Here is a 25,763-nt window from a genome sequence, read left to right on the forward strand (position 1 = left end):
AGTCTTCTTCCAACAAAAACCTAAAATATACACATATCACATCATAGGCAATGTATGTAAACCTAAAATATACACATATCACATCATAGGCAATGTATGTACACCTTAAATATAAAAATGACTCATCGTAAACAGTGTAAAAACAATTTACACCTTAACATATATGGAACATTGTAATACTCTGGGTTTTATTAAACTACTCTAGTTTAATAGTTTGTATTCAGGCAAAATTATGTGACTACTTCAAATGTAACTATATAAACAAATTACACAATATATACTGCAATGTTTGTCTATATTATCAATGAGGAAGGACTGAAGCATGAAGCAACACCGTAAGCCCTACCCAGCAGTAAAATTATTTCCATTGTCTACTTTTTACTTACTTCTAAAGCTGCCATTCTGACAAGGGAGTTAGAATGCCAGAAAAAATCCTGTAGAACATCATAGATTGCAGTCTCAGCATAAATTATTTTCTGAAATAAAAACAAAGCATAAACATTTTTATATCATTCACCTATCTCTCATTGTATCACCATGTATAAGACCTAAATATCAGATCAGCTGAAACATTACAGTATTCCTTTCATTTTGTGTCGTAAAAATACACATAAATATCATGGTGGTAATTTTTATAATATAAATATTATAAACATTATAAAACTTAAGCTTATATCATTTTTAATCAAGTTGTTAAACAAAAGAACTTTTTAGAGAGCTAGCTTATGTTATCCACATATTAAAGCCCTTTTCCATTATTACAGTTTCTATGGTTTCAGATCTTTAATCCAAAAATGACTCTTAAATTGTCTTAAACCTAGATATATATCCTTCCTACTTAAGGCAATTCTATTTATAAATGGGTTATGACTAATTTAGTACAGTAGCCTGAACAATTATAGGGAATAATTAAGTATTACATATATGGTAGGTAAAACTAAAGGTTCCTTTGATCCAATACATTTATTTCTGTAATAGCCCTGAATAATAAAAAACTATGCTTTTAAAAAAATAAAAATATAACACAAATAATGAAAACACAACTATTTTTAAAAGATAAAAAAAAAAATCTGTAAGAACAAATCAAATATACAGTAAAACTCAATCACATTTTATTTTTAAAAAAATTATTCTTATCATAAATTATAGAATCCTAGCTTAAAATTGAAACTGTTGCATTGTTTTAATAACAAATGGTAGATATACAAGATTAGAGCAGCCTACCATATAAACTTGAACATTTTAATAGTTTACTCATAATTTGAACTGTGTACTATGTATTTGATATAAAAGGAAAAATAGCAGGCAGAAAAAAAAACATTCTGATAATTTTGTTTTACTGTATATATAAAAAGTGAACAAATTAACTGATTACATCATATATATCATTGTTTTGCTGTAGATTCATAAACTGAAAGTGAAAATAAGAAGTAGAGTAACATCTGTAATAGAGAACTATAGTAAGTATAATGTACTAAGTATATGGTTAAACCTATAGTAAGTATAATGTACTAAGTATATGGTTATATTAAACCTTTAGCAAGTATAATGTACTAAGTATATGGTTATATTAAACCTTTAGCAAGTATAATGTACTAAGTATATGGTTATATTTCTAAGTTGTCATCAAATTGATATATGTTGACAACATTTATTTCTAATATATACATTTAAACAGTATTTAGAGCAAATTTTTGTTTTAATTTTTTTTACAATGGAGACTTAAAACCTACTGGAAAATAAATCTAATTTTGAGAAATATGATTCTTTTAAGGATTAATTTCAACTCTTTTCTGCACCTTTCAAAATCTATATTTTTTGTATGCAAATACCTACTTGCTACCTTTTCATCAGAACCAGTCAACTACTACTAGTCCACGTAAAATTAAGAAATCTGTAAATTTGAATGTACTGTATGAATTTTTTACCTGTAAGTTATCAGGATTGTATTCTGGCCCATACATGTCTATGGCAGACAGGAAAATAGATTCCATCTGGTTGTGTCTAAGTTCATATGGTGGAAGATGTGCTGCTATTAGTACCTATAAAATTCAATAAATCAATATAGATTCCATCAATTGCAGATTTAGGAGGCCTTCTGCCCACTTTTGTGGGAAAAATTTGGTTTATTAGTGAGGGAATCACTAAAGCATGACTGGTGCAGGCCACCTCTTATGGTAGTCAATGGGCCCCTCCTTATGAAGATTCTGGATCCACCACTGGATTGTGTCTCAATTCTAGTTCATAAAGTAAGACATATTGCTATCAATACCTATCAAATACTGACCTCTAGGGCTTCCTTTTTTTAAAACACAAAGAAACTAATTTTCTAACATTTAGTTTCATAAATATTTGTGGTTCACTAAAAAACTGTCTCTTTTCTTGGGTTGAAATACCGTTTAAATTATCAAAATAAGAGTTTTTTTTAATAACATAACAACATGTGCTTCATTGTCTAGCTTGCATATACAAATGTTCTATAAAGTTACAAAGAGCAGTTTTAACAATAACAGAATATCCATATGCACATCAAAACAGGATTTGTTTTCAATTAGCTGTAAACTGCATTAGACTTTTAACATGAATTAAAACTGTAACTGCTTGAAAAAGTTCAATTGATAGGCAGAAATTGTTTATATATGCATGCATACATTCAGAAAGAAGACATTTGTTCCACTCAAAAGAGGGCTGTAATTTGTGGGTACCAATTTTTTGTGAATTTAGAATTGTATTTTAGTGGATATCTGATTAATTTTATTTATATGAACTGTGTGTAATGAATTTGATGAGTTACATTTTCTTGAATAAGCTATCAGTGTAAAAAATCATTACTTTTAAATATTGACCTTACAACTATCACCTATTGTATCTGTTGAAGTATTTTACAGACAACACATCTAAACTATATATACCTGTCTGGCTCTGAGTGCTACACTACTATTGTCTTGTCTGTTAAGGGTGGTCAGTTCTGTCAAGATGGAAGCCAAGTCATCGGTCAAACCTGGTTCTTTGCCAAATAAATGTTCCTAAAATCAAATTAAAATAATGTATAAAATTCTTTGTAGGCATTCAAATACCAAGTACATGTAAAAGCATGGTTTTTAAGACTCCTGTAGTAATGGGTCAAAGAATAGTTTGTCTTTAAAATACTTGAAATAATCACATATCAATCAAGCTGTCCTTTCTTTGTGATAACTTTGCATATCGTGCTACTCACTGAAGATGGAAAATTATTGCAAAAAACTAACAGTGCATGTGCAAACATCAACGACATCATATGCAAATTAGCAAGGAGGTTTCTCAGTCACAACTCATCTTGAGTCTCTCACCTCTCAATGTGATTATAGCTCAAAACAGCCTTTCTTTCAAAAAAAACATTGTTTATCTGTAATTCATAAAGTGTTGACTTACAATCAATAAGATAATGAGTTTATTTTTAGGTTTGACAGCCAGGTGAGATATAATACTGGCAGCTACAGCAGACATGTCATCAGTTTTCTTCTCCATCAACTTAGTGATACATTTATCATAATGACCTACAAATATAAAAACATGTTTAATAATATATAGAACTGGTCAAGATTTGCTTCGTGTTGAAGGCTGTACAATGACCTATAATGGTTTACTTTTATAAATTGTTATTTAGATGGAGAGTTGTCTCATTGGCACTCACACCACATCTTCCTATATCTATCGGAATAATCTCTCTAACAGAAATTTGAGTAACAGTAATTTAAAATATTCTATAAAGAGCAGGTGGGATTAAAAATACTCCCACCAATTTTTTAACAAGTCATTCTGAAAATAGTCTGGAAAATCAGCTAGCAAATGGATGATTTTTTGAAAGGGCAAAATTCCCCATCTCTTGTCCCTTGCTCATTTCTTCTTTAAGGTCATTTCCATTTATACATTTGTTACTTATACATTATAAATGTCAATACAAACCTTGTTGGAACTGTTGTTCTACTCTCAGATATTGTTTCAGTAAATCCTGAACAACTGTCTTCATGTGTCCACGGATACCATTTCTGTATCTGTAATTATTAGAATGAACTTATAAGTTATCCTCGAACAGTTTTTCAGAAAAATTATGATACAGCCAGGGAACTGTGTAGGCAAATGCTCACATCAAGTTTGTACCGATACATTTTGTTAAATGACCTCTTTTACACCATATGATATCACATGGTTGTGCTTCTTATAAAGGAGGAAGAGACATACATACAACCTGAAGTGACATATACTGTTGGTATAGGTTTTATTTCATTAAGTGGAAAACAAAAGATCCTTAAACAGAGTATATTTAAATCAACACCATTGTCCTATATTAGTCATTTATAAAGAAGTATTATTTGATTTGTTGTTTTAACATAATGCAAGCTAACAAATTGGACCTAATTTTTTTACTAGTATAGATTTCTGCTTACATCACTAGGTTAATTCAAGTTAAATAGATTTCTTTCAACTTTTCTCTCAATAACAAATCATGATCAATCTATAAAGGACTATGTTTATTCATTCCATATACAATATTTTTCGTTCCAATGTAAAAGCCAGTGATCCAATGGTCTTTTCATCTACTTATTAATAATTACCTTTGTACTAGCTGTACAATGCCCTGGGTTGTCATAAAGAAGTTTTCTCTTTCTGTTTTCTTTGTAAGCGTAGCAGCATGGCCATCAATCACAGTAGCTATCTATGAAACAGTAAAAAAACAAAGATTGAAATATTGACTGAAGCAGGAAAATCATAACTCACCCTAATTTTTGTTGTTTATAGGTTCTAGGGCCATCTCAGTCAGGGGAGTTTTTTTAATCTCTGTGTTGAAGGCCTTGTGATTTTGAGATGAAGATGGAGAGTTCCTTTGCTTTTTGTATTTTTGTTTTGTGCATGATCTGGTTTTATGTCAAGGATAGCTACCTTATATTCTTTCTTCTCAATAATATACTGTTGACTATATAGGTAACTGATTCAAAACTGATGAAATAGAACAAATAATTTATACCTGTTGACTTGGAAATTGATTCAGTACTGATGTAATATTACTGGCATATGTCTGTAGTAACTTCTTTATTGATCTCTCTACATTTGTTGGTACTCGTCCGGAGATAATTGAAATCAATTCCTGTAGAGTACAAAATCATATAAGCAAATTTTTAATATATATTATTTTTGCCTACAAATCACATCATATATCATAGCATTAACATATGATTGGTATTGGTGCTTTCATAAGAAGTTTAAAAGATATAAGAACTTCTAATGGTCATATCTTTTTTCAATATTTTAAAATTTTGTATGAGCAGTCAAAGTTATAAATGTTTATAGAGGTTAATCTAGCTTTAAATTCAGGTTTAACCCAATATCATCTTCAGAAAAAGTTTGTACCTAGTCAGGAATATGACTGTTGTTTTCCAATTTTATGTTGGTTGATAATATTTGATTTTGAAAATTTTTATGGACTTCCCATTTTTTAATTAACCTAGGAGCTCAGTATTTTTGTTATACTTTTTTCAGTTGTTTTAATTTTTAACATAACTGTATCTAAACTGACTTTTTGATTAATTTCCACACAGTTGTTTTAATTTTTAACATAACTGTATTTAAACTGACTTTTTGATTAATTTCCACACATTTGTTTTAATTTTTAACATAACTGTATTTAAACTGACTTTTTGATTAATTTCCACACAGTTGTTTTAATTTTTAACATAACTGTATCTAAACTGACTTTTTGATTAATTTCCACACATTTTCTTCACAAAAGGTAATTTTTATATTAAAATATCGCTCATAGCTCCTCACTTCACATACGACAACAAACATGAAATCTGCATTTCAACTAGCGGCAACAAAGGATCCCCTTGTTATTTTCTTTAGAATTACAAGTACCTGCATTTCAAGTAGTGGTAATGAAGGATCCCTGAGACATTTCATTAAAGTTTCTACTGATTTCTTCACCCTGGTACTAAAGAAAGGCTCTGGCAGTACATATCCTGCTAATAAGTTCTCTAACTCAGTTCGTGTTCTTTGGAACACTTGGTGCATCCTTTCTCCATGGTTCAGTGGGTTTTGTAATGTAGGTAATGACCCCATGAACAGTTCAGCCTGTTGTACACGACTAGGATCATCCAAGTCTAACCTTGCTACATAACTACCAGTATCTAATACAGCTCCTGGTCGCTTGACAAAGTGGACACTGTAATGGTCAAGATGTTTATCATGTTTAGAAGTACTGGTTACGTAAATATTTAAAATTAACCACTATTTCTTGTCCAATAACAAATAATCATTCTTCACAAATTAAATTATTAAAAGAGACTGTCAAAATAAAAAATGCTAATTGTGTCCTGCCTCTAAGTTTGTCGGGAAGGCAGACCCAATAAGATTACAAATTTAATATAACGGGCAATAAACTTTGTTGGAAGCTTAGTACAATGTAAATATACATTCATTCAAGAATGAGATGCATGAGATGCATGTCTGGTCTCAAATCAACTCCCTTTTTTCCAATCCGATGTCATTATACTTTCTAATAGATGTCTGAATAAAATCATTAAATAAAGACCTTATTTACGTGACTTTTGTCTTCCATGCTTAGAAAATCAGGCTTATTCACACTAAAACAAAAAATACTATGTATTCCATGATAAATACATCAGTCTTATTATTTTATGTGATTCAAATACTATAAATTCTGAAAATTTTAAGATTTTTATATTAATTCGAAAATACTGACAGGAAAGGTTTCACAAACATTAAAACACACGTTTTGAATTTTACTGATTTACTCATAAGCAACATTTCCATTCCTTGCAACATATAATCATTGTAAATAACAATAATAAATACATAAACAAGTTTCTGAATATACAGTATATGTTATGGACCATACTTACCAGCCATTTTCTGACACCCGTAATTCCATGACCATCTTCATCACCTCCATCTCAGCATAGGTAGCACCAGCAAATACATGTCCACCATCGTCTACAGTGTAGTTCAGTAACTTACCTGCTGAGGGGGACCTGGACAAATACAACAAAATGGAAATGTGTACAAGTAAAAAAAACAATATTCCAAAGTCCCCTTTCTCATATATGGTATAGTTAAATGCAGGAACAAGTGGTTCTTCTTTCAATGTTAAAATATTCAATTGATTTTTTGCTGGTTTTAAACTTCTTCATATTGATATTTGTAATATACAAGAATAAGAAGATGTGGTATGACAAGTCTAGCCTGTTACCAATAGTTACCTTAGGACTGTTGGATCATTTTCTTTATGTAGAACACAAATTCTGTTACCAATAGTTACCCCGAGAACTGTTAAGTCAATTTCTTTATGTATAACACATATTCTGTTACCAATAGCTACCCGAGAACTGTTGGGTCATTTTCTTTATGTAGAACACATGTTCTGTTACCAATTGTTACCTGAGGACTGTGGGATCATTTTCTTTATGTAGAACACATGTTCTGTTACCAATAGTTACCTGAGGACTGTTAGATCATTTTCTTTATGTAGAACACATGTTCTGTTACCAATAGTTACCTGAGGACTGTGGGATTATTTTCTTTATGAAGAACACATGTTCTGTTACCAATAGCTACCTGAGGACTGTTGGATCATTTTCTTTATGTAGAACACATGTTCTGTTCCCAATAGTTATCCTGTAACTATCCACCTCCTCTTTCATATAAGTCGTGTGACTGGATCCATCAAATGATATCAGCAACCCTCCATCGCTTAGTCTGTAAAATATTCAAAGAATGGTCAAATTGTGACCAAATTTTTGGTTAATATAAAAAAGAAGATGTTGTATAATTGCCAATGAGATAATTCTCCACAAGAGACCAAATGACACAGATATTAACAACTATAGGTCACTATATGGCCTTCACATTGAGCAAAGCCCATACCGCATAGTCAGCTATAAAGGCCCCAAAATGACAAATGCAAAACAATTCAAACATGAAAACTAAAGGCCTAATTTATGTACAAAACAATGAATGAAAAACATATATGTAACACATCAACAAAGGACAACAACTGAACTACAAGCTCCTGACTTGGAAAAGGCACATACATACAGAATGTGGTGGGGTTAAACATGTTAGCGGGATCCCTACCCTCCCCCTAAGATTGGACAGTGGTGTTACATTACAACATCAGTCAAAAAAGGCTTAACTCATCAGATGGATACAAATAGACCAAATACAACACTACAAATGAAATTGTCAGTATCGAAGTGTCTCCTTATTTAAGTGTAGTAAACCAGTCAACTGCATTCAGACATCAGGTTTGAAGTATGAATTACGCTGAAATTTTCCACCAAACATAAACTGGTTAACACATTTACTTGAAAATGGTAGTATCTGTGAAGAACTGTTTAAAAATAAATGGTTCTTCGAAATCAAAATTTCTCTGACAGGCAAAAATATGGGAGTAACATTGATTTCTTTAACTCATAAATGTATAAAAAGTGGTTTTTAATAGTCATATCCAGTTAGTTAAAAAATTTCACCATAGTCTGTGTTTTAATTATTTTTTAAGACACATTATTTGAACATTGATAAAAGAGGCAAAAATTTCCCTAAAGTGAAAAAACACATCTAAAGAATTCACTGCAAATATGAATGCACCATAGAGTCAAAAAACAGAAAATTATTTATGTCACACAAGTATTTGTCAAATTTTACATGTTGAACTGTCACAAAATCAAAGTTCTTTCCTAATATAAGTTCCAAGTGGAGTAAATATTCTATTATAACTACTGGAATATATATAACAATATTTGTTCCTTATGAAATAAAGGGTATTTTTTTTTTCTTTCCGAAGAACAAATATTATGACATTGTTTATAACAAAGTTTCCAGGGGAACTTCTGTTCGGCAGAACAATTATACATTGACAGAACTCTAAGACAGATTGTTATACCTGTGAGCTTCAATATCAATAAATGATTCATTCATACTGATGAAATAAGTACTAACTCCTGTCTTCACAACCTGAAAAATAAAACACAAGGTCAACTTTCCCATCCGTTAACCAAAATAAAAGGATTGATAAGCAAATCTTATAAATTTGCAATATTACTTGTTCTTTAATATCAAAACTTTTGAACGTAATTTGACTATTTGATTATATTTATCATTCTGTGGATTCATTATTTTTCGTTGGATACCAATTTTCGTGGTTTTCGTAGGTACAAGGGAACCACAAATTCAAATGTTCAAGGAAATACACCTTTCTGTAGGCTTTGTATGTAGAGATTGGCAAAGCCACGAAATTAAATACCCACGAAAATTCTGGTTTTCCTCAATCCACAAAAATTGATACCTACGAAAATAACTGAATCCACAATACAAAGTAACAAGTATATTCAGGTTAATTTTACCATGAACTAAAAACAGTGAACTCTGTTCAGTGTTATTATTACATAAACCAATCAAATTATTGGATTTGTCTTCCTCACAAAATTTAATATGGCATAATTGGTAGATTAACTTTATAGATAAACATTTATTGTCCAACAACTAATTACCATACCTGTGAACGATATTTGATAAAGTCATAGTTAAACTCTACATCCACCTTGTTGTTCAGGGAATGTGTTGGTAAGATCTGTCCTCTGTAATGGACAATAATTATCTTATACAGGATTCAAAAATTTCTGTCGGCAAAGTGGCTCATTCTTATTCTAAATTAATATTTTTGCTATGTAAAAATTGAACTACAATTTCCATTATTTTATTTAATTTGGTTCAAAATACTGGAATAACATGCAAACTATATAAAACATAACACAAGCAAATTTAGAATAAAATTGTACTTTATTATATTTTTCTGCAATCTTTATGTTTACTAAAAATTAATGGCATCTTATTTTAATTTTCACATTAGAATCATCTTTCCTTTTTACATTTTAAGTCCTATCTACCTTTATATAAAAAAAAAAAATTTGAAGGACAAAAGCAAAATAGTTTAAAAGGTAAACTAACTTTTCTAGAGAAGCCTGGAAGTTCTGGAAGCTAGTAGTTATGGTTTGATCTCCTATATGTAAAGCCCCACAGATGACCCCTAACATGGTAGGTGGTTTCTCAGCCTGGACTTTCTCAGAGATCAGTTTGTCTAACCAGGCTGTAGATATTCTGTTGTTCTGATATTCTTCAGTCTCTAAAAGTTTGATCAGATATTCTACTGTTGTCCTGAAATCACCTCTAATGGACAGTTCCTTCAATGCTACAACCAAATTTCTGAAAGACAGAAAATAATTTTCCTAAATACGAGACGCAAATGAATATCATGTGTGTCTGGTTCTGTGCAAGCTCAGGAAAATTCTGTCCTGAAACAGCTATGGATGCAAAAATAGGACAGTATGGCCAATAAATGACGGTCCAAAAAAGAAAGACAAATTAAGGAATAGCCTCCCCTCCCCAATCACTATATAGTGGCCACATCAGAAAGCAAGGGGTATAACAAAAAAACATATAGTTTTTCCTCTATTCATTGCAATAATTAATTAAGGTCATGTGCAAAAGACACATTCATATAAAAGTTTTTTCTGTGCAAATTCTAGAATATTATGCTTAATGAAAATTCAGAATACCATTCTTATAACACTTATTCTGGTTGCAAGGCATACAGAAATTACCAGCAACCTTCTTATTCTTCATGAGAAAAACAAACATTTCAAGTTTAAAATTCTCCTGTGACTTCAATGGAAAAATATCACACAGAGAAACAGAAGTCTCTTGTCTCACTTAGCAGTCTCCTCCTTCTCATTATAACTTAAACTCTAGTGCCTTGTCCTCTCCCCAGGAGAAACAATGTCCAAACTGAGAGTCTGCAAACTCATGTAGCCCTCCTGATGCTACAACACTGAAGTATCCCCCTGGGTAACAGAAACTTCCTGTCATTACTTACTCTCTAGCATCGTCTCTGTCCTCTCCCCAGGAGAAACAATGTCCAAACTGTGAGTCAGCAAATTCATGGAGCCCTCCTGATGCTACAACACTGAAGTATCCCCCTGGGTAACAGAAACTTCCTGTCATTACTTACTCTCTAGCATCGTCTCTGTCCTCTCCCCAGGAGAAACAATGTCCAAACTGTGAGTCAGCAAATTCATGGAGCCCTCCTGATGCTACAACACTGAAGTATCCCCCTGGGTAACAGAAACTTCCTGTCATTACTTACTCTCTAGCATCGTCTCTGTCCTCTCCCCAGGAGAAACAATGTCCAAACTGTGAGTCAGCAAATTCATGGAGCCCTCCTGATGCTACAACACTGAAGTATCCCCCTGGGTAACAGAAACTTCCTGTCATTACTTACTCTCTAGCATCGTCTCTGTCCTCTCCCCAGGAGAAACAATGTCCAAACTGTGAGTCAGCAAATTCATGGAGCCCTCCTGATGCTACGACACTGAAGTATCCCCAGACATTCTTGCTGCTTCTAAAATTTAGTTCTTGCACAGTTCCAGAGCTTGGTTTAAATCCCTAAAATAAAATAAAGATATATAATTCAAATGACAAATTACATTTTAATTCATCCATATGACTTTAAACTTGCTAAACATTCCAGCCAATAGACCATACTGATTTTTTTTAGTTCTGAACCATTTTAACCTGAGATTTTGTGATATTGACCTTTTGTAATATGTGTTAATGGGATACAGATGATACTCATGCTGGCAACATAATAAATGGACATAACTCTAGATGAAAGAATTAATTTGAAAAAGTAACACTAAAATAAATTCAAAAATATTCTTTAACTATTTCAATTCTCTTGGTATAAATCATACTTTTTTTATAGTCTAAATAACAGCCAATTGTTTTTATTTTGCATACCTCATCTGGATTTTCACTGGTTATCCTGGCTGCTATCACATGACCCCTGGGGCTTGGTTTATAGGTAGGTTGCTCAAAATCTATTATAGTAGGTTCCCATGGATCCAAGCCATACAAACTTCTGATGTCTTTCAATCTGTATAGTGGTAAACCCATAGCAATCTGTAAAAATATAGGCATTCAATGTTTACAACTATAAACAACAATTAAACTTTTCTATTAAATGAAACAAACTCTTCTCTTGAGCTGGGGTCACACATTCACGATTTTTACTGCCGTCCTTGACAGGACCATTCCCAATTAAAATTTGTCAAAAGTCTGATCAAGATCCTGTGAATCGTGGATGGAAATTCAATTTGTATCTTTCGCCAGGTAAAATTCGACAGAGGCTGTCACGACTGCGTCCCGATTCTACCGAATGTAATCCGACAGAGATCAGATAGTGACAAGACAGTGAACCGACGCTGACGGAAGTTATCCGTTCGAAAACTGTCGGCATAATCGGGATGATCAGGTACTGTTGGAACGTAATCCTATCATGGTCCGCTCTATCGCATTGCAAACGGCTTTGTCTGGTCTCGGTCGTATTGTATTCTGTTATTGTTGGGACTTCTCCAGATCCTTCCCGTTCCACAGGACACCGTCCCGAATACACAGAACATTGTTAGGAATTCGATCCGATACAGCAGAATCTGTCACGACATAGGCACGATTGTAATCTGACTAGACAAAATCGGCTGAGTTTCCTCGAATGTTACGGGACGCACCTAACTGTCGGGGTGCTTTGCCTAACTATTCGGACCCTTCCCGACCAGTAGGAATCTGTTACGAACTAAAACGACTGCGTTCAGACAATAATAGGACATTCCAGATAATTGAGGATTCTAATCGGACTTTTTCACTTTTCGTGTCGTATCGCTGTCTGATCTCAAACGGGAGCAATAATCGGCAATGTGTGAACCCCACATTATTTATTTTGTTTCTAACATCATTGTTGTATTCTTTGGAACATTCTGTCTGAGGCCTGACATACCTGAGTAGCTGGGAGGTTGATATCCGCCATCATTACTATGCAGGAACATTCTATCTGAAGCCTGACTTACCTGTAAATGAGCAGCAGGAATGTTATACAGCCATCATTACTATGCAGGAATATTCTATCTGAACCCGACTTACCTGTAACTGAGCAGCAGGGGGGTTGATATCTGCCATCATTACTATGAAGGAACATTCTATCTGGAGCCTGATTCACCTGTAATTGAGCAACAGGAAGGTTGATATATGCCTTCATTACTATGCAGGAACATTCTATCTGAAGCCTGACATACCTGTAACTGAGCAGCAGGGAGGTTGATAGCTGCCATCATTACTATGCAGGAACATTCTATCTGAAGCCTGACTTACATGTAACTGAGTAGTAGGGAAACTGATACAGCCCCCATTACTATGCAAGGACATTCTTTCTGAAGCCTGATTTACTTTTAACTGAGCAGCAGAGAGGCTGATACAGCCACCATTACTTTGCAAGGACATTCTATCTGAAGCTTGAATTACATGTAACTGAGCAGTAGGAAGCTGATATCAGCCACCATTACTATGCAGGGACATTCTATCTGAAGCCTGAATTACCTGTTACTGAGCAGCAGAGAGATTGATATCGGCCACCATTACAGGAACTATGCAGGAACATTCTATATGAAGCCTGAATTACCTTTAACTGAGCAGCAGAGAGATTGATATCTGTTACCATTACTATGCAGGAACATTCTATCTGAAGCCTGACTTACCTGAAGCTGAGCAGCAGGGAGGTTGATATCTGCCACCATTTCTGTACAAGGATGTTCCACCTGTAATCTGGGATTTAATTCAAGAAAATGGAAAGTGTCATCTTCTGAGTTGTAGAGATATTCTACTGTCCCAGCACTGACATAACCAACCATCTTAGCTAAAGTGACAGCTGCCTGAAATATAAACAAATATCAAATTTCTACAAGTCTAGCTTGGAATAATATCTTATCTTAGCTACTGAAATAAAAAAGGAAACATGAGCAGAATATAAAACATTGAGACGACGATGCTGTATAGCCAGTCAAGGTTGTTAAAAACTTCCATCATCAATATACACATACTTTCTACAGGTTCAACTAGGAAATTTTCATTGTTTTGATTTTTAAAACTTAATCTTATATTTTGTAATTTATACCTTTTCCATCATTTCAAACACATCAGGACTAGCTATAGCTGTTGGTGCCTCCTCTATAATCTTCTGATGTCTTCTCTGTATGGAACAGTCACGACCAAACAGGGATACAGCATTCCCATAATTATCTGCTAAAATCTGTACTTCTAAATGTCTGGCTGATAACGCCATCTTCATGATAAAGATGGGAGAACCTGGAATTTCTGTTTGTACCTGAAATAAAGGAATAAATTATTTTAAGGTAAAACTTTGTGTGAGATAACATCTGAATAATGGACAAAATAGATTTCTTTTGGTATTTGTGTTCTTGATTACTTTCTAACTGAAGTATACCACTTCTCTACAAAAGCTGATAACCATGTAGCACAGCAATCAAATATACTTCATTTTTAGTCTTTATGATAGATCAAATGGTCTTATATCATGTATATGTTTTAACAATTAAAACATCTGTTCTTTTCTAGTTTTATGCTGTGTCTAATCTTAATATTCACACTTTTGACTATTCATCTGAATTCACTTTGAAATAACCCTAAATCTGTTTCTGAAATAACCTTCTGGCTTCATGCAACACTTCCTTTTTTAATTAGGATTTCAAATGTTTAAACTATAACAAAGCATTTCTCAGGAAATTGTTTGACTTTAAGTAATAGCAGACAAATTTACATACAAGTGTAAATATGCCCATAGGTTATAATATAAATTACCTGTCTAAACAAGTTATGGAAATCTACTTCACTCTCAGCCTTTCTTATACCCTTCCCTCCTCCTCCCTCTGAGGCTTTGATCATAACAGGGAATCCAATCTTTTTAGCAGCCTTTAATCCTTCGTCACCATCTTTTACACAAGCTTTCTTAAAGACATCATTAGGAACTGTCACACGGTGACCTTTCTTTTCATCCCATTCTACTGTCAAACCTGAAACATACAGTAAATAACTTTAGGATTGATTGTAGTTTGTCTTCATCATCAAGTAACAAATATTTACAGCAGATTGCATTGAGTGTGTAGGTAAAGGTAATATCTTTGATTAGCTTGCTTGCTAGCTGAATTGTCAAGTCATTATAAGGTCAGGTATACTACTCTCCTTTCGAAGTAGTCTTTATAGCTAGTCCTGCAGAAAGATAAATTGAGTGTAGTTTACCTAACCAAATAGTGACTTCACGGTTCAGCTAGCAAGCAAGCTAACCAAAGATATTACCTTTACCTACACACTCAATGCAATCGGCTGTAACATACATTCAGGATGATGTAAATTAGAAAATTAATAAAATCTACAACCTTTGGTATATGATATAAATATATTTATATATATATAAACAAGTCTCAATTGAAAACTACATTCAAACCTATGATTGCGTTGGATAAAAACCGCAATTTTTATGTAAAACAAATTTCGTCATAGAAGGGTCTAAATACTGCACAAACAACATTTTTCAAAAGACCAAAAAAGTGAAAAAGTATATTTAAACAAAACTCATCTGACTAACAGGTCGAACAACTGATGTTCTTCAACCCTGCTGACTGCCATCAGCGATTGTCTAATAGAATTGATCACAAGATGTAACAAAATGGATCTTAATATAACTTTAATACTAAACTGAAAACAATAAACTTGTGGCCAATATATATATATATCTCTATCTGGGCTATTATTCTGTACAGACCTGAACCACTCCATGGTAGTGTAGGTACATTAGCTGTCTGAGCCACTATGGATGAAGCTATCTTATCTCCTAATGCCCACATAGCATACTCTGGTGGTCCTGTATAGTAAATAAATCATTAATCAGTAAACAGATATACATTTTATCTTATGTCTCTCCAAGTTCAATTCAGTTTTTTTCCAGTTTCATGTCCAAGAAGAAGCCTTCAGTAACAGTTAAACATGCTTATCTAAAAGGCTGAAAGTTCAGATATTTCACTTGTTTGATTGTCAGTCTCACACACAAAAATTAAACCACGAATTCATTGAAATTACTTTCCTTTCCTTACAACATCATATCCTTTATACACCCTCATGAAGTTGGCCTTAGATGAATTCTGCTATTTCATAAGATTATTTTTGGTTATATAGCTCTCCAGTTGTTTTGGTTCTTATAAATCCTTGGATTTCAAATATTTGGCTTTGAGCGTTCCTGATGAAGGTAAATCTAGAAAAAAGCTTCAGGCACATGAAATTTATGTAATGTGCTGTTTTCATTCTTTAAACATTTCAACCCAAATCAACCAATAATTCATATGGCAATGGAGTAGTATTGGAACATATGTAAGATAAAATCAGCAAATAACTTAACTGGCAATTCATAATTATTCTGTAAAACCTAAAAATATCAAGGATAAAATTGAGAAAGGAAATGGTGAATATGTCAAAGCGACAACCACCCGACCATAGAGCAAACAACAGCCGAAGGCAACCAATGGGTCTTCAATGTAGCGAGAATTCCCGCACCCGTAGGTGTCCTTCAGCTGGCCCCTAAAATATGCATAATAGTACAGTGATAATGGACGTCATACTAAACTCCGAATTATACACAAGAAACTAAAATTTAAAATCATACAAGACTAACAAAGGCCAGAGGCTCCTGACTTGGGACAGGCGCAAAATTGCGGCGAGGTTACTCCATTTTTCTTTTTATTTCCTGTAAGGTGTTGAAAATCTCATCCTAAAGTAATATCAATATTGATTGGTAACATTATGTCTTATTCAGCAAAGAATGATTTTCTCCTTTGACCTATAACTTTAACATTTAATTTTGAATGCTTGAATATTTAATAAAAAAATTATTGTATGAAATTTAACAAATTTCCTTTTTCTAGGTTAACAGAAAACTTTAACTAATTGTGGGGTTAAAGGATGTCATTTCATATTAAAGTAATTTCAAGGTTTTGTTATTTCTGACTGATTTTTATCAGGACATTTAAACTAGTGGTTCAAATAGATTTTCAATAAAATTCATTAAAACTACTTCAACATTATAAGCCATAATTGCAAATAATATGTGAAATTCATTTTTATTTAATATCTAAATGTATTTTACCTGAATACTAATGCATTTCAGTGATGCTTTATGATACATATATATATAAACGCTTATCTTTGAATTATTCATTGACATGCTAGGTGTATAACCAAGTTGTTTAATTCCTTCTGAGATAACTTACCAATAAATATAATATTGTTTTTATGTAGAAGTTCTGGTAGTTTTGGATTCTCTGATGAATGTCCCCATCCTGCCCATACAGCCTGTACTTGTGTTCGTTTAGCAATGTCTAGAATCAGGTCCACATTAGCATAGTTATTATTATTAGATCCTCCTGGAACTTGTGCATACTGGTCGGCCATCCTGATATATTCTGGAAAACAAGAAATAAAAATTTGGATTTTCTGTGAAATTTTGAAACTTTGGAGTAATTACTGATCTTGACACCAAATTTCAGGAAGCTGTGATTTTAATTCCGGCTAAAAATGAGATGAAAATTTCATACATGGAAATAATGTCTAAGAATATATAAGTATTCAGTAAACAGGAAGTTATTAATATGGAAATATACCATAGGATATATTATACTCACATAAAACGTTTCAAATTAAAGAAGGCACTTATTTATAAATGAATGCTACAAAAATTTCATTAAAAAACAAACAGAAACATGAACAGTCAGACTGACAGGGGATAACCAGTTTACCCCCTCCTTTGGAGGAAGGGTATTATTATTCAGATGCAAACCAGCTTATATCATATCATCTTTCAAGGGTAGAGCTGAAACCCACTGATGTTAAGTACACTTAAACATTTACCAGCATTTGCTTTTAAATCTTCTGGTGTAACCATGACAACAAATCTGACAGCCTTCTCGTTACGGAACATCTCATATGACCATCTTCTGATTGATCTCATACATTTTACTGCAGCTATACCATTGTTGGCTATCAGTACCTATATACAAATAAGATATTTTAATAAATTTAGAAACCAAAAGGTATTGTTTCATGTTCAATAATAGACTACTAAATCATATCTTACAGTCAATATGTTTCAAAAATGTATCTTCTTTTAAAACATCCAGTCATATTTCTCACAAGGCAAAATTAACATTTTATAAAACATTCAAGCTTTTTGTTTTGCTCAATTTATTCCCCTTTTGTGTTATTTATATCTGTGCTATATTTAGAAAATATTACCTTAAGATATTTTGCTAAAAGATAGTACTGTTCTACAAATGATGATTTAAGCCTCAGTCCCACTAGACCATGATCGCACCACGCTCACCGTGTTCTAAAATAAATTCAGATCGTCATGAGGTCACGGTATGAGCGGCATGAAAATGTGAGTTTTGGTTGCTTTCACGATACTACTACGTCCTCATTACCGATACGCTTCTACGACGATCCCTCTACGATTATACCACGTTCTCACCGCGCTTATTATGCGACCTCACTACGCTTATCAAGATCTTTCTGCTCTCATCACGTTCTCACTACGACCACACCACAAGTTATCCGATTGCATCACGATCTTACCACGCTTCTGCATGGTCTTACCATGATTATACCACGTTCATACCACGATCTAACAACGTTCTCAGCAATAACGTCAACATCCTGTTTCATATAAATACTGTTCCATTCCTTGTATTTCTGATTAACACGTAAATTTCTAGGAAACAACACAGTCTTGCCACCAAAATCTACCAGAACACGTGGGCGTGGTAGTAGGAGTAGATGTAGAGGCAGAGGGAGCTCTAATAGTAACAAATCATGATCTAGCAGAGATTTCGGACTGACCAATGCAACCTGAATCAAAACCTACTGCTGGTCCATCAAGCTCAAATGACAATGTTTTAGTGAACGATAGCAGGGATGACACAGATGTGTCAAGCATGCTTGAGCCGTTAGAGAAAAAGGACAAGAGGTCCAAATTACATACAGACAAACAAAACATGGAGAGCTTTTATGTATTTCATGTAAAAATGACAATGAGCATGATGGTCGTGGTATGAACATAGTCAGGTCGTGAGAAGAGCATGCTGAGACCGGACGTAGTGATAATGTAATGGTTGTAGTGAGGTAGTAGTTACGTCGCTGTGAGATCGTAGCACAGTCTCTGAAAATAGAAACACGCTTTTGCTACGCTCTCGTTACGATGGTACAGGGACCTTCGCGATCTTACCACGACCTTACTGCGCTCTCACTACGCTTCTACTACGACCTGATTTCGCCACGACCGCACCAAGATTGTTTTGAACATGTTCAAAGTTGGCCATGCTCATCACGATCTTGAAGACCTTACCATGATCGTATTATGACCTTACTGCGATCGCACTATGATCGTCAAAATTTGCTTTTTTTTCACAGATCGTAGTGCGATGGTGGCCTAGTAGGACTGCCTTTTAGATTAAACTAAAATTGCAATATACAGTGTAGTTGTAGTATTATTGTGTAATTGTAATATTACAGTGTAGTTGTAGTATTACAGTGTAGTTGTATTATTACAGTGTAATTGTAATATTACAGTGTAATTGTAGTATTACAGTGTAGCTGAAGTATTGATGGCCTTTTGCTGTTTTCTGCTATTTAGTAGGGTTGTTGTCTCTTTGGCACATTGGCCATTTCCATTCTAAATAGTATCTTTGATATAAATTTAATAATAATCTGGCTAGCATTGTACATTTGAGAGAACTTACAATGCATTTTCCATATATTTCAAAGAGTCATCACTGATTTTCTAATTTGTCCTCTACATTGTGGATATAAATTTTTAAAACAAACGTGATCTGGCAAGCATTGTACTCCATAGAGCTTTACAAGAAATGACAGACAGATGTACTATTCATATCATGACATCCTCCAAATTCGTTGACAAATTCCTCTGATGTTGATAAGACAACTCACCTTATTTATAACTTGATTTCCTCCAAATCTCTTGACAAATTCCTCTGGCGTTGCTACCACACAATCTTTAGGGGACAGACTCAACTTTTTCCCTTTGGTGTCCAAGTTTGTAGCTCCAGACATCGAGTGCCTATTTATAAAATGAATTAAGTCATTAAAATTTGTACAATATTACAATGAATATTTCATTGACATCAGGTGTGTTATTATCAAAGGAAAATAATTAATACCATCACCAAATTATGTAACTAACATGAAACAAATGTAAAACTAGCCACTGGTCATTCAACAATGGTTCAAGACACACTTAAGATCATTTCTTTAAAATTAATTCTAATTAATTCTAAAAATTACATTTATTCCTGAATCTGTTGCTAAAAAAATTCCAGGCATTCACTACAATATATTTCTATTTATATTTATACATTTGCAGTAAAATAAAATACAATTTACACCAGACATAAGTGTTAAAATTTTACTTCATGTAAATCCAAAATAATCCATTATGGGCACCTTGTGAAAAGAATTCTTACAAAAGGGTTAGATGCATGTATTCTGGATAATGTAACATACAATTTAAGGTTGGATTGTTTTTTAAATCATTTTTTGTGCTTTTATTTCAGATTTGCTGCATTTTACTGACTAGCCATATGCAGAAATAAAATGTAAAATGTGATACCAGCTACTCCATAAAAGTTCATCATCACAACACATACAAATTCACTGTCAAACAAAAACCTGTAAATAAATAAACAAAAACAATGTCAAACCAACAAGCAAAGTGCAAAGTATTTAAACTAATTAAGCCAAAGAGGAAATAACAATATTCATCTGACATGAACATTCCCCTTGTGAGTTATATTCATTGCTATTGTATTTTATTCCTTTTCAGTTCTCATACACATTATCATAATGTTAAAGATAGGAAATAGTTCATGAAATCATTGAGGCTTGTTCATGTCAGTAACATTAGCAAATATTAAAAGAAAGATAACTTTCATGCAAGTTTTAGATCAACAAAGCTTGATATTGATGAAGGTTTTCTACACAAATACTGCAAAAACTCTCTACTGATTAACTGTACAAATGTGACTATTAACATCTACCTTCGTGCCTTTGAAGATGTATGCAATTTTAGTGATATTTTTAATATAGTATCTTTAACTTAAGCAAGTTATGAAATTAATTAGTTAGGAATATATATTTGTGTTTATCTGTTAAAAGCTATTATAATAATAAATTATTTTAAATACAATGTATCACAATTTTAACCAAAATTATAAAGTTTTGCTTTATAATCATGTATACATGGTATAGGTTTAACAAAACAAATTTACTTCTTGCAGATCCTTTAACCTGTTTCTTTGCATTAAAGTAAACACAATGTGAAGTAGGAATCAGATAAACAAGCTATAACTTTGAGTTATGAAAGGGGAAATACATCATACAGTATAACATACAAACATGAAGCTGGAAATGAGTTTTGGGAAGCCATGATTTATAGTTCCACCAAAAAATTAAGACAGACCTTTCATGAGACAGGTATACAGGGTTCAAACAGTAAACCCCCTCCATTGGAGCAGAGTTTAAATGTTAATTAAACTTGCATTTCAATAAACTATAATAATATAAATTATACTTTTTATCGTGCTCAGAACTTGAACTTAAAATCAACTTTACAAATAATTATTGATTTAATAAAGTCGGGGCTTGTTTACTTTATTTACCTTTAGTATTTTCCTTCCTGTTAAAACACTGATAATGAATATAAACATTATAGTGGCTATCAAGATGCAACAAGCAAGATAGGTCTTGATATATATTTATACAATTATTATCTACAAGCATATCATAGCAAAATGATAAAACTCACTGCTTGTTCATGTAGATCCTAAAATGAATTATAATTCACAAAGTGTATCAAGATCTTACTTTTTGATCCTGGGATAATAAGAACTTTAATGTGTTATGATTAACAAGAATGTGTCCAAAGTACACGAATGCCCCACCCGCACTATCATTTTTCATGTTCAATGGACCGTGAAGTTGAATAAAAAAATATAATTAGGCATTAAAATTAGAAAAATAATATCAATAAGAACATGTGTACTAAGTTTCAAGTTGATTGGACTTAAACTTCATCAAAAACTACCTTGACCAAAAACTTTAACCTGAAGCGGGACAGACGGACAGACGAACAGACGAACCAACAGACGGACGCACAGACCAGAAAACATAATGCCCCTCTACTATCGTAGGTGGGGCATAAAAATCAAAAGAACATTATCAAGTATTAAAAACAACAACAAAAATATAATCCCCTTAACCAATTTTTGGCTCTCAGTAATATAGTTAAAAATGTCCAAAACGTAAATCTTAAATTGTTTATTTAAAAACATTAAGCAATCATCAATCAATCTCAAGTTGACTTGCAGTTAATTTAGTTCTTATCAATGCATTGTGGGAAATATGTAATTTTCGTTTACAATTGGAATTAAATTAATTGTCAAAATTCTATTATGGCATCAAAATATATATTAACCCAAGTAAGTATAAATCATAAGAATGACAATACATGCAATATAGGTGTATCCAACTGTGTAAAAAGTAAAATCTCAAAAATACTGAACTTGAATAAAAATTAAAAAAGGCCCTAATGGCAAAATCAAAAGCTCATACATATCAAACACAGACACATGATTGACAAATAATAGTAAATTCTAAATACTTAAGCCATTCAGTTAATAATAATAAGAGGGATAAGAAAGATAAAGTTCAACCTATGGTGACTGTAACTTTGCGTCATTTTTTAAAAGTATATATGCTACATTTAACCATTATTTTAAAGTATTTTATAATAGTATGAATCCAGATTGAATAGAGCATGTCAAATAAGTTAAGATTTAATAGGCATTATTTTAAAAGAATTTATATAATAAAAAAGATTACTGTTGAGAAGCACTTCTATCCATTACTTGTCAACTATTCAATATCTCATGTATACATTTCTTTTACTTCTGAACAATAGGAAAAGTGTAAGACTCTCTATTTAACATAAATTAATCTCTAACATTTATAGGACATTTTTTGAAGTTTGTTTACAAAACCATTCATCAATAATTTATTGCAAAACCATCAAACATCCCAATTAAAACAATGCAACAGGAAACAAAATTTGATGACTTGCAATATGCTTTCAGAGAAATCGGTTTGTGAGTTTCTCTTGGTGGACATGCTGTACATCAGACGGGGCTGAAACAACTGTCGCTTTGGAGACAGACAATGATCACTCAGACTTGAGCCATACTTTAATCTGGCTGGTGACTGCTGACGATTGTCTCGTGCCAATGGGGAGTTGATTGGAGTCTTCTCTTCATCACCGTCTAGCCGACTTTCTGACTGCTTGGTTTCCATCCTTTCAGACTCAGATTTATCCTCGTCATCACCAACCTCAAACTTCACTTTGTTCTTTTCACTGTTGGCCATACTGCCCAATCTGTGAAAATAAATAAAAATAATATGGCAATTGTGAAAAATGAAACATTTTTAACTAAAAAACTCCTTTCAAAATTTTTAAGATCCTGAAATTTTAAAGAAAAGAAATGAAAATTGATGGATATAAAAGTCAAACAAAGTCAAAGAAATAACAGTTCAACTCCCAAGAGACATACCCATAACAGCTTTATCTTAACACACTTCCTTGAATAATCTCAAACATTCAATAGTAAATAATGTATATCTCAAAACTAGGACAAATCAAATGTATATATAAATATAATTTATTGTTCACACCTTTAAACATTTCTTTGACAATACCAAAGAAAACAAAACAAAAGGTAACCTTCATTTATCAAAAATTATTTGAACTTGAAGACTCCTTTTTCCAAAAAAAAATATATTGTGCAATGGTTATTGAAATATTGTGGTTTAAAAAAATGAATTAAAAGTTAAGAATACATTGATTTAATAATATATATTTGAACATGAACTCTTCAGCAACATTTAGTTCATTCGGTATACTCTTACGATTTACAGATTTTAAAGTTTTGCATTATTGTGAATAGATTAAGGTTATAATTGAGATTTTCAAGATAGGATGTGGAAGTGAAGAAGTCAATCTGATCGATGGTTCAGACAGGAAATAAACCTCAAGTCTATTGCTCTTTTTCTTGTCCCTAAACACAGTTACACTATGTATTTTTTATATATAGAAGATACTTTCATCATTTAAAAAGTCTGGTCATTAAAGGAACTTTTAAATTTGTAAAGGAATTCTATTTACACATATCAGTATAGACTTCTGTCTGAGCAATCTTACATCATTGTTTAACTAGAACTTTAGTATGACTTAATTTTTGGCAAAGTTTGATAAATATCATATAAAAAAAAAGATATTATACCTTTTCTGAAATTTCCTTCAATCAACAAAAACAAGATTTTGAGATGAAAAAAACTAATAGGCTTTCATCATGTACAGCTGGTCAATGAAGGATAGATATGTGTACATGTTGTTGATAATAATGTTAATATTGACCTTCTAAATCATACAAAGTCCATTTACCACACATGTATAAATGTAAATCACAAAAAAGTACATACATGTATATATCACATGTATATCAATTCGTAAATATTACACTTTTAAATCAATCAACAGTACTAAGATACATATCATATATCTATATACATGATATATTTATATCTATTTATACATCTATATATATGTATATATATCATATTTTAAAAATCCTTTTAACATGTTTAAAAAGCAAACCTCATCCAAATACTTAAATAATTATAAACAGGATAACATTCAGATATTACCTTTTTCAAAATCACCCAAACAGTACGAATATCACATACTTATAAACATAATAAATATTGATTTTTCAGTTGCAAATACCATGAAATACAGTCCAATTTAATATCGAATACATACAAATTTACCCTTCCAAATTCACAACAGTCCATATGCCACAAACTTATACTTATATAAGTCCACATGCATTCTAAATATATAACTAGTTTATGTTTGCTTATGTAAAAAGGTAAATAGTAATAACTGTCAGTCTGAAGGATTTATGCCTTTATAATGTCTTTGGTAAAAAGTATTTATTACAGTATGGGATAACTACTAACATGTATAGTATGCATACTAAATGTTTTTGTCACATGTTTCATTTGGATAGTGTTTAAAACCGTGTTCCCTGTTTAGTATTGTATACATAGATGATTCAACTGTAGATATTAAAGTTCGAACAGTACTATTCTGGGCAAATTTGATATCCGGTAAACAAGCAAAGTTTTCCTTCATATTATATCAACTTTCTCGTCATATGAACGAGCACCATAATGTCCAGATAAAATGGATCCTGTTTATACAAAAAATATTTCAAGATTGTGGTTTCTCATACATATGGGAGTCACAAAATTTTGTTAATAAAGAATGGTTAAAAACTGTTATAAAGCAGAGATTGCTAGATCAATATATTCAGAACTGGAATTCCCTCATTCAAAATTCACCAAAAGGTATTAACTACAAAATTTTTAAGAAAAACTTGGAATTCGAAGAATATTTTAATATTTTGGACTTCAAAGACGCTATTGTTTTTTGTCGATTTAGAACGACTAATACTAAGCTGTCGATTGAAACAGGAAGATGGCAAAACGTGATCAGAGAAAACCGCTTTTGCAGTCTATGTAACAATCGACAAATAGGTGACGAATATCATTTTATATTTGAATGCAATTTTTTCCATCAAAAACGCAAAGAGTTTTTAACTGAATATTTTACGAAACGGCAAAATACAGTTAAA

The 25,763-nt window shown here is 32.3% G+C and overlaps 1 protein-coding gene across 8 annotated transcripts in view; it reads right to left on the minus strand.

The window, feature by feature from the left end:
- Nucleotides 1-25,763, minus strand: part of LOC139493197 (acetyl-CoA carboxylase-like) — a 75,778-nt gene that overhangs the window by 41,391 nt on the left and 8,624 nt on the right. For 3 of the 8 annotated variants that reach the window (XM_071281395.1, XM_071281393.1, XM_071281392.1), the window contains exons 2-25: nucleotides 23,255-23,443; nucleotides 21,821-21,838; nucleotides 19,948-20,077; nucleotides 17,854-17,992; nucleotides 17,217-17,408; nucleotides 15,719-15,817; nucleotides 14,758-14,969; nucleotides 14,054-14,263; nucleotides 13,638-13,811; nucleotides 11,851-12,012; nucleotides 11,333-11,496; nucleotides 10,003-10,257; nucleotides 9,551-9,632; nucleotides 8,939-9,009; nucleotides 7,612-7,752; nucleotides 6,900-7,028; nucleotides 5,893-6,199; nucleotides 5,006-5,125; nucleotides 4,596-4,696; nucleotides 3,946-4,034; nucleotides 3,412-3,536; nucleotides 2,913-3,026; nucleotides 1,929-2,042; nucleotides 387-476 (exon numbers count right to left, since the gene is read on the minus strand). In XM_071281395.1, coding sequence (XP_071137496.1) covers nucleotides 387-476; nucleotides 1,929-2,042; nucleotides 2,913-3,026; nucleotides 3,412-3,536; nucleotides 3,946-4,034; nucleotides 4,596-4,696; nucleotides 5,006-5,125; nucleotides 5,893-6,199; nucleotides 6,900-7,028; nucleotides 7,612-7,752; nucleotides 8,939-9,009; nucleotides 9,551-9,632; nucleotides 10,003-10,257; nucleotides 11,333-11,496; nucleotides 11,851-12,012; nucleotides 13,638-13,811; nucleotides 14,054-14,263; nucleotides 14,758-14,969; nucleotides 15,719-15,817; nucleotides 17,217-17,408; nucleotides 17,854-17,992; nucleotides 19,948-20,077; nucleotides 21,821-21,838; nucleotides 23,255-23,433 — 3,417 coding nt within the window. In that variant the 5' untranslated portion in view covers nucleotides 23,434-23,443. Of the gene's footprint in view, nucleotides 1-386; nucleotides 477-1,928; nucleotides 2,043-2,912; nucleotides 3,027-3,411; nucleotides 3,537-3,945; nucleotides 4,035-4,595; nucleotides 4,697-5,005; nucleotides 5,126-5,892; nucleotides 6,200-6,899; nucleotides 7,029-7,611; nucleotides 7,753-8,938; nucleotides 9,010-9,550; nucleotides 9,633-10,002; nucleotides 10,258-11,332; nucleotides 11,497-11,850; nucleotides 12,013-13,637; nucleotides 13,812-14,053; nucleotides 14,264-14,757; nucleotides 14,970-15,718; nucleotides 15,818-17,216; nucleotides 17,409-17,853; nucleotides 17,993-19,947; nucleotides 20,078-21,820; nucleotides 21,839-23,134; nucleotides 23,444-25,763 lie in introns of all 8 variants that reach the window. The other 5 variants (XM_071281396.1, XM_071281394.1, XM_071281391.1 and 2 more) reach the window with 3 other exon arrangements.

Source organism: Mytilus edulis, chromosome 10 (genome assembly GCF_963676685.1).
Source record: "Mytilus edulis chromosome 10, xbMytEdul2.2, whole genome shotgun sequence".
Lineage (NCBI taxonomy): Eukaryota > Metazoa > Mollusca > Bivalvia > Mytilida > Mytilidae > Mytilus > Mytilus edulis.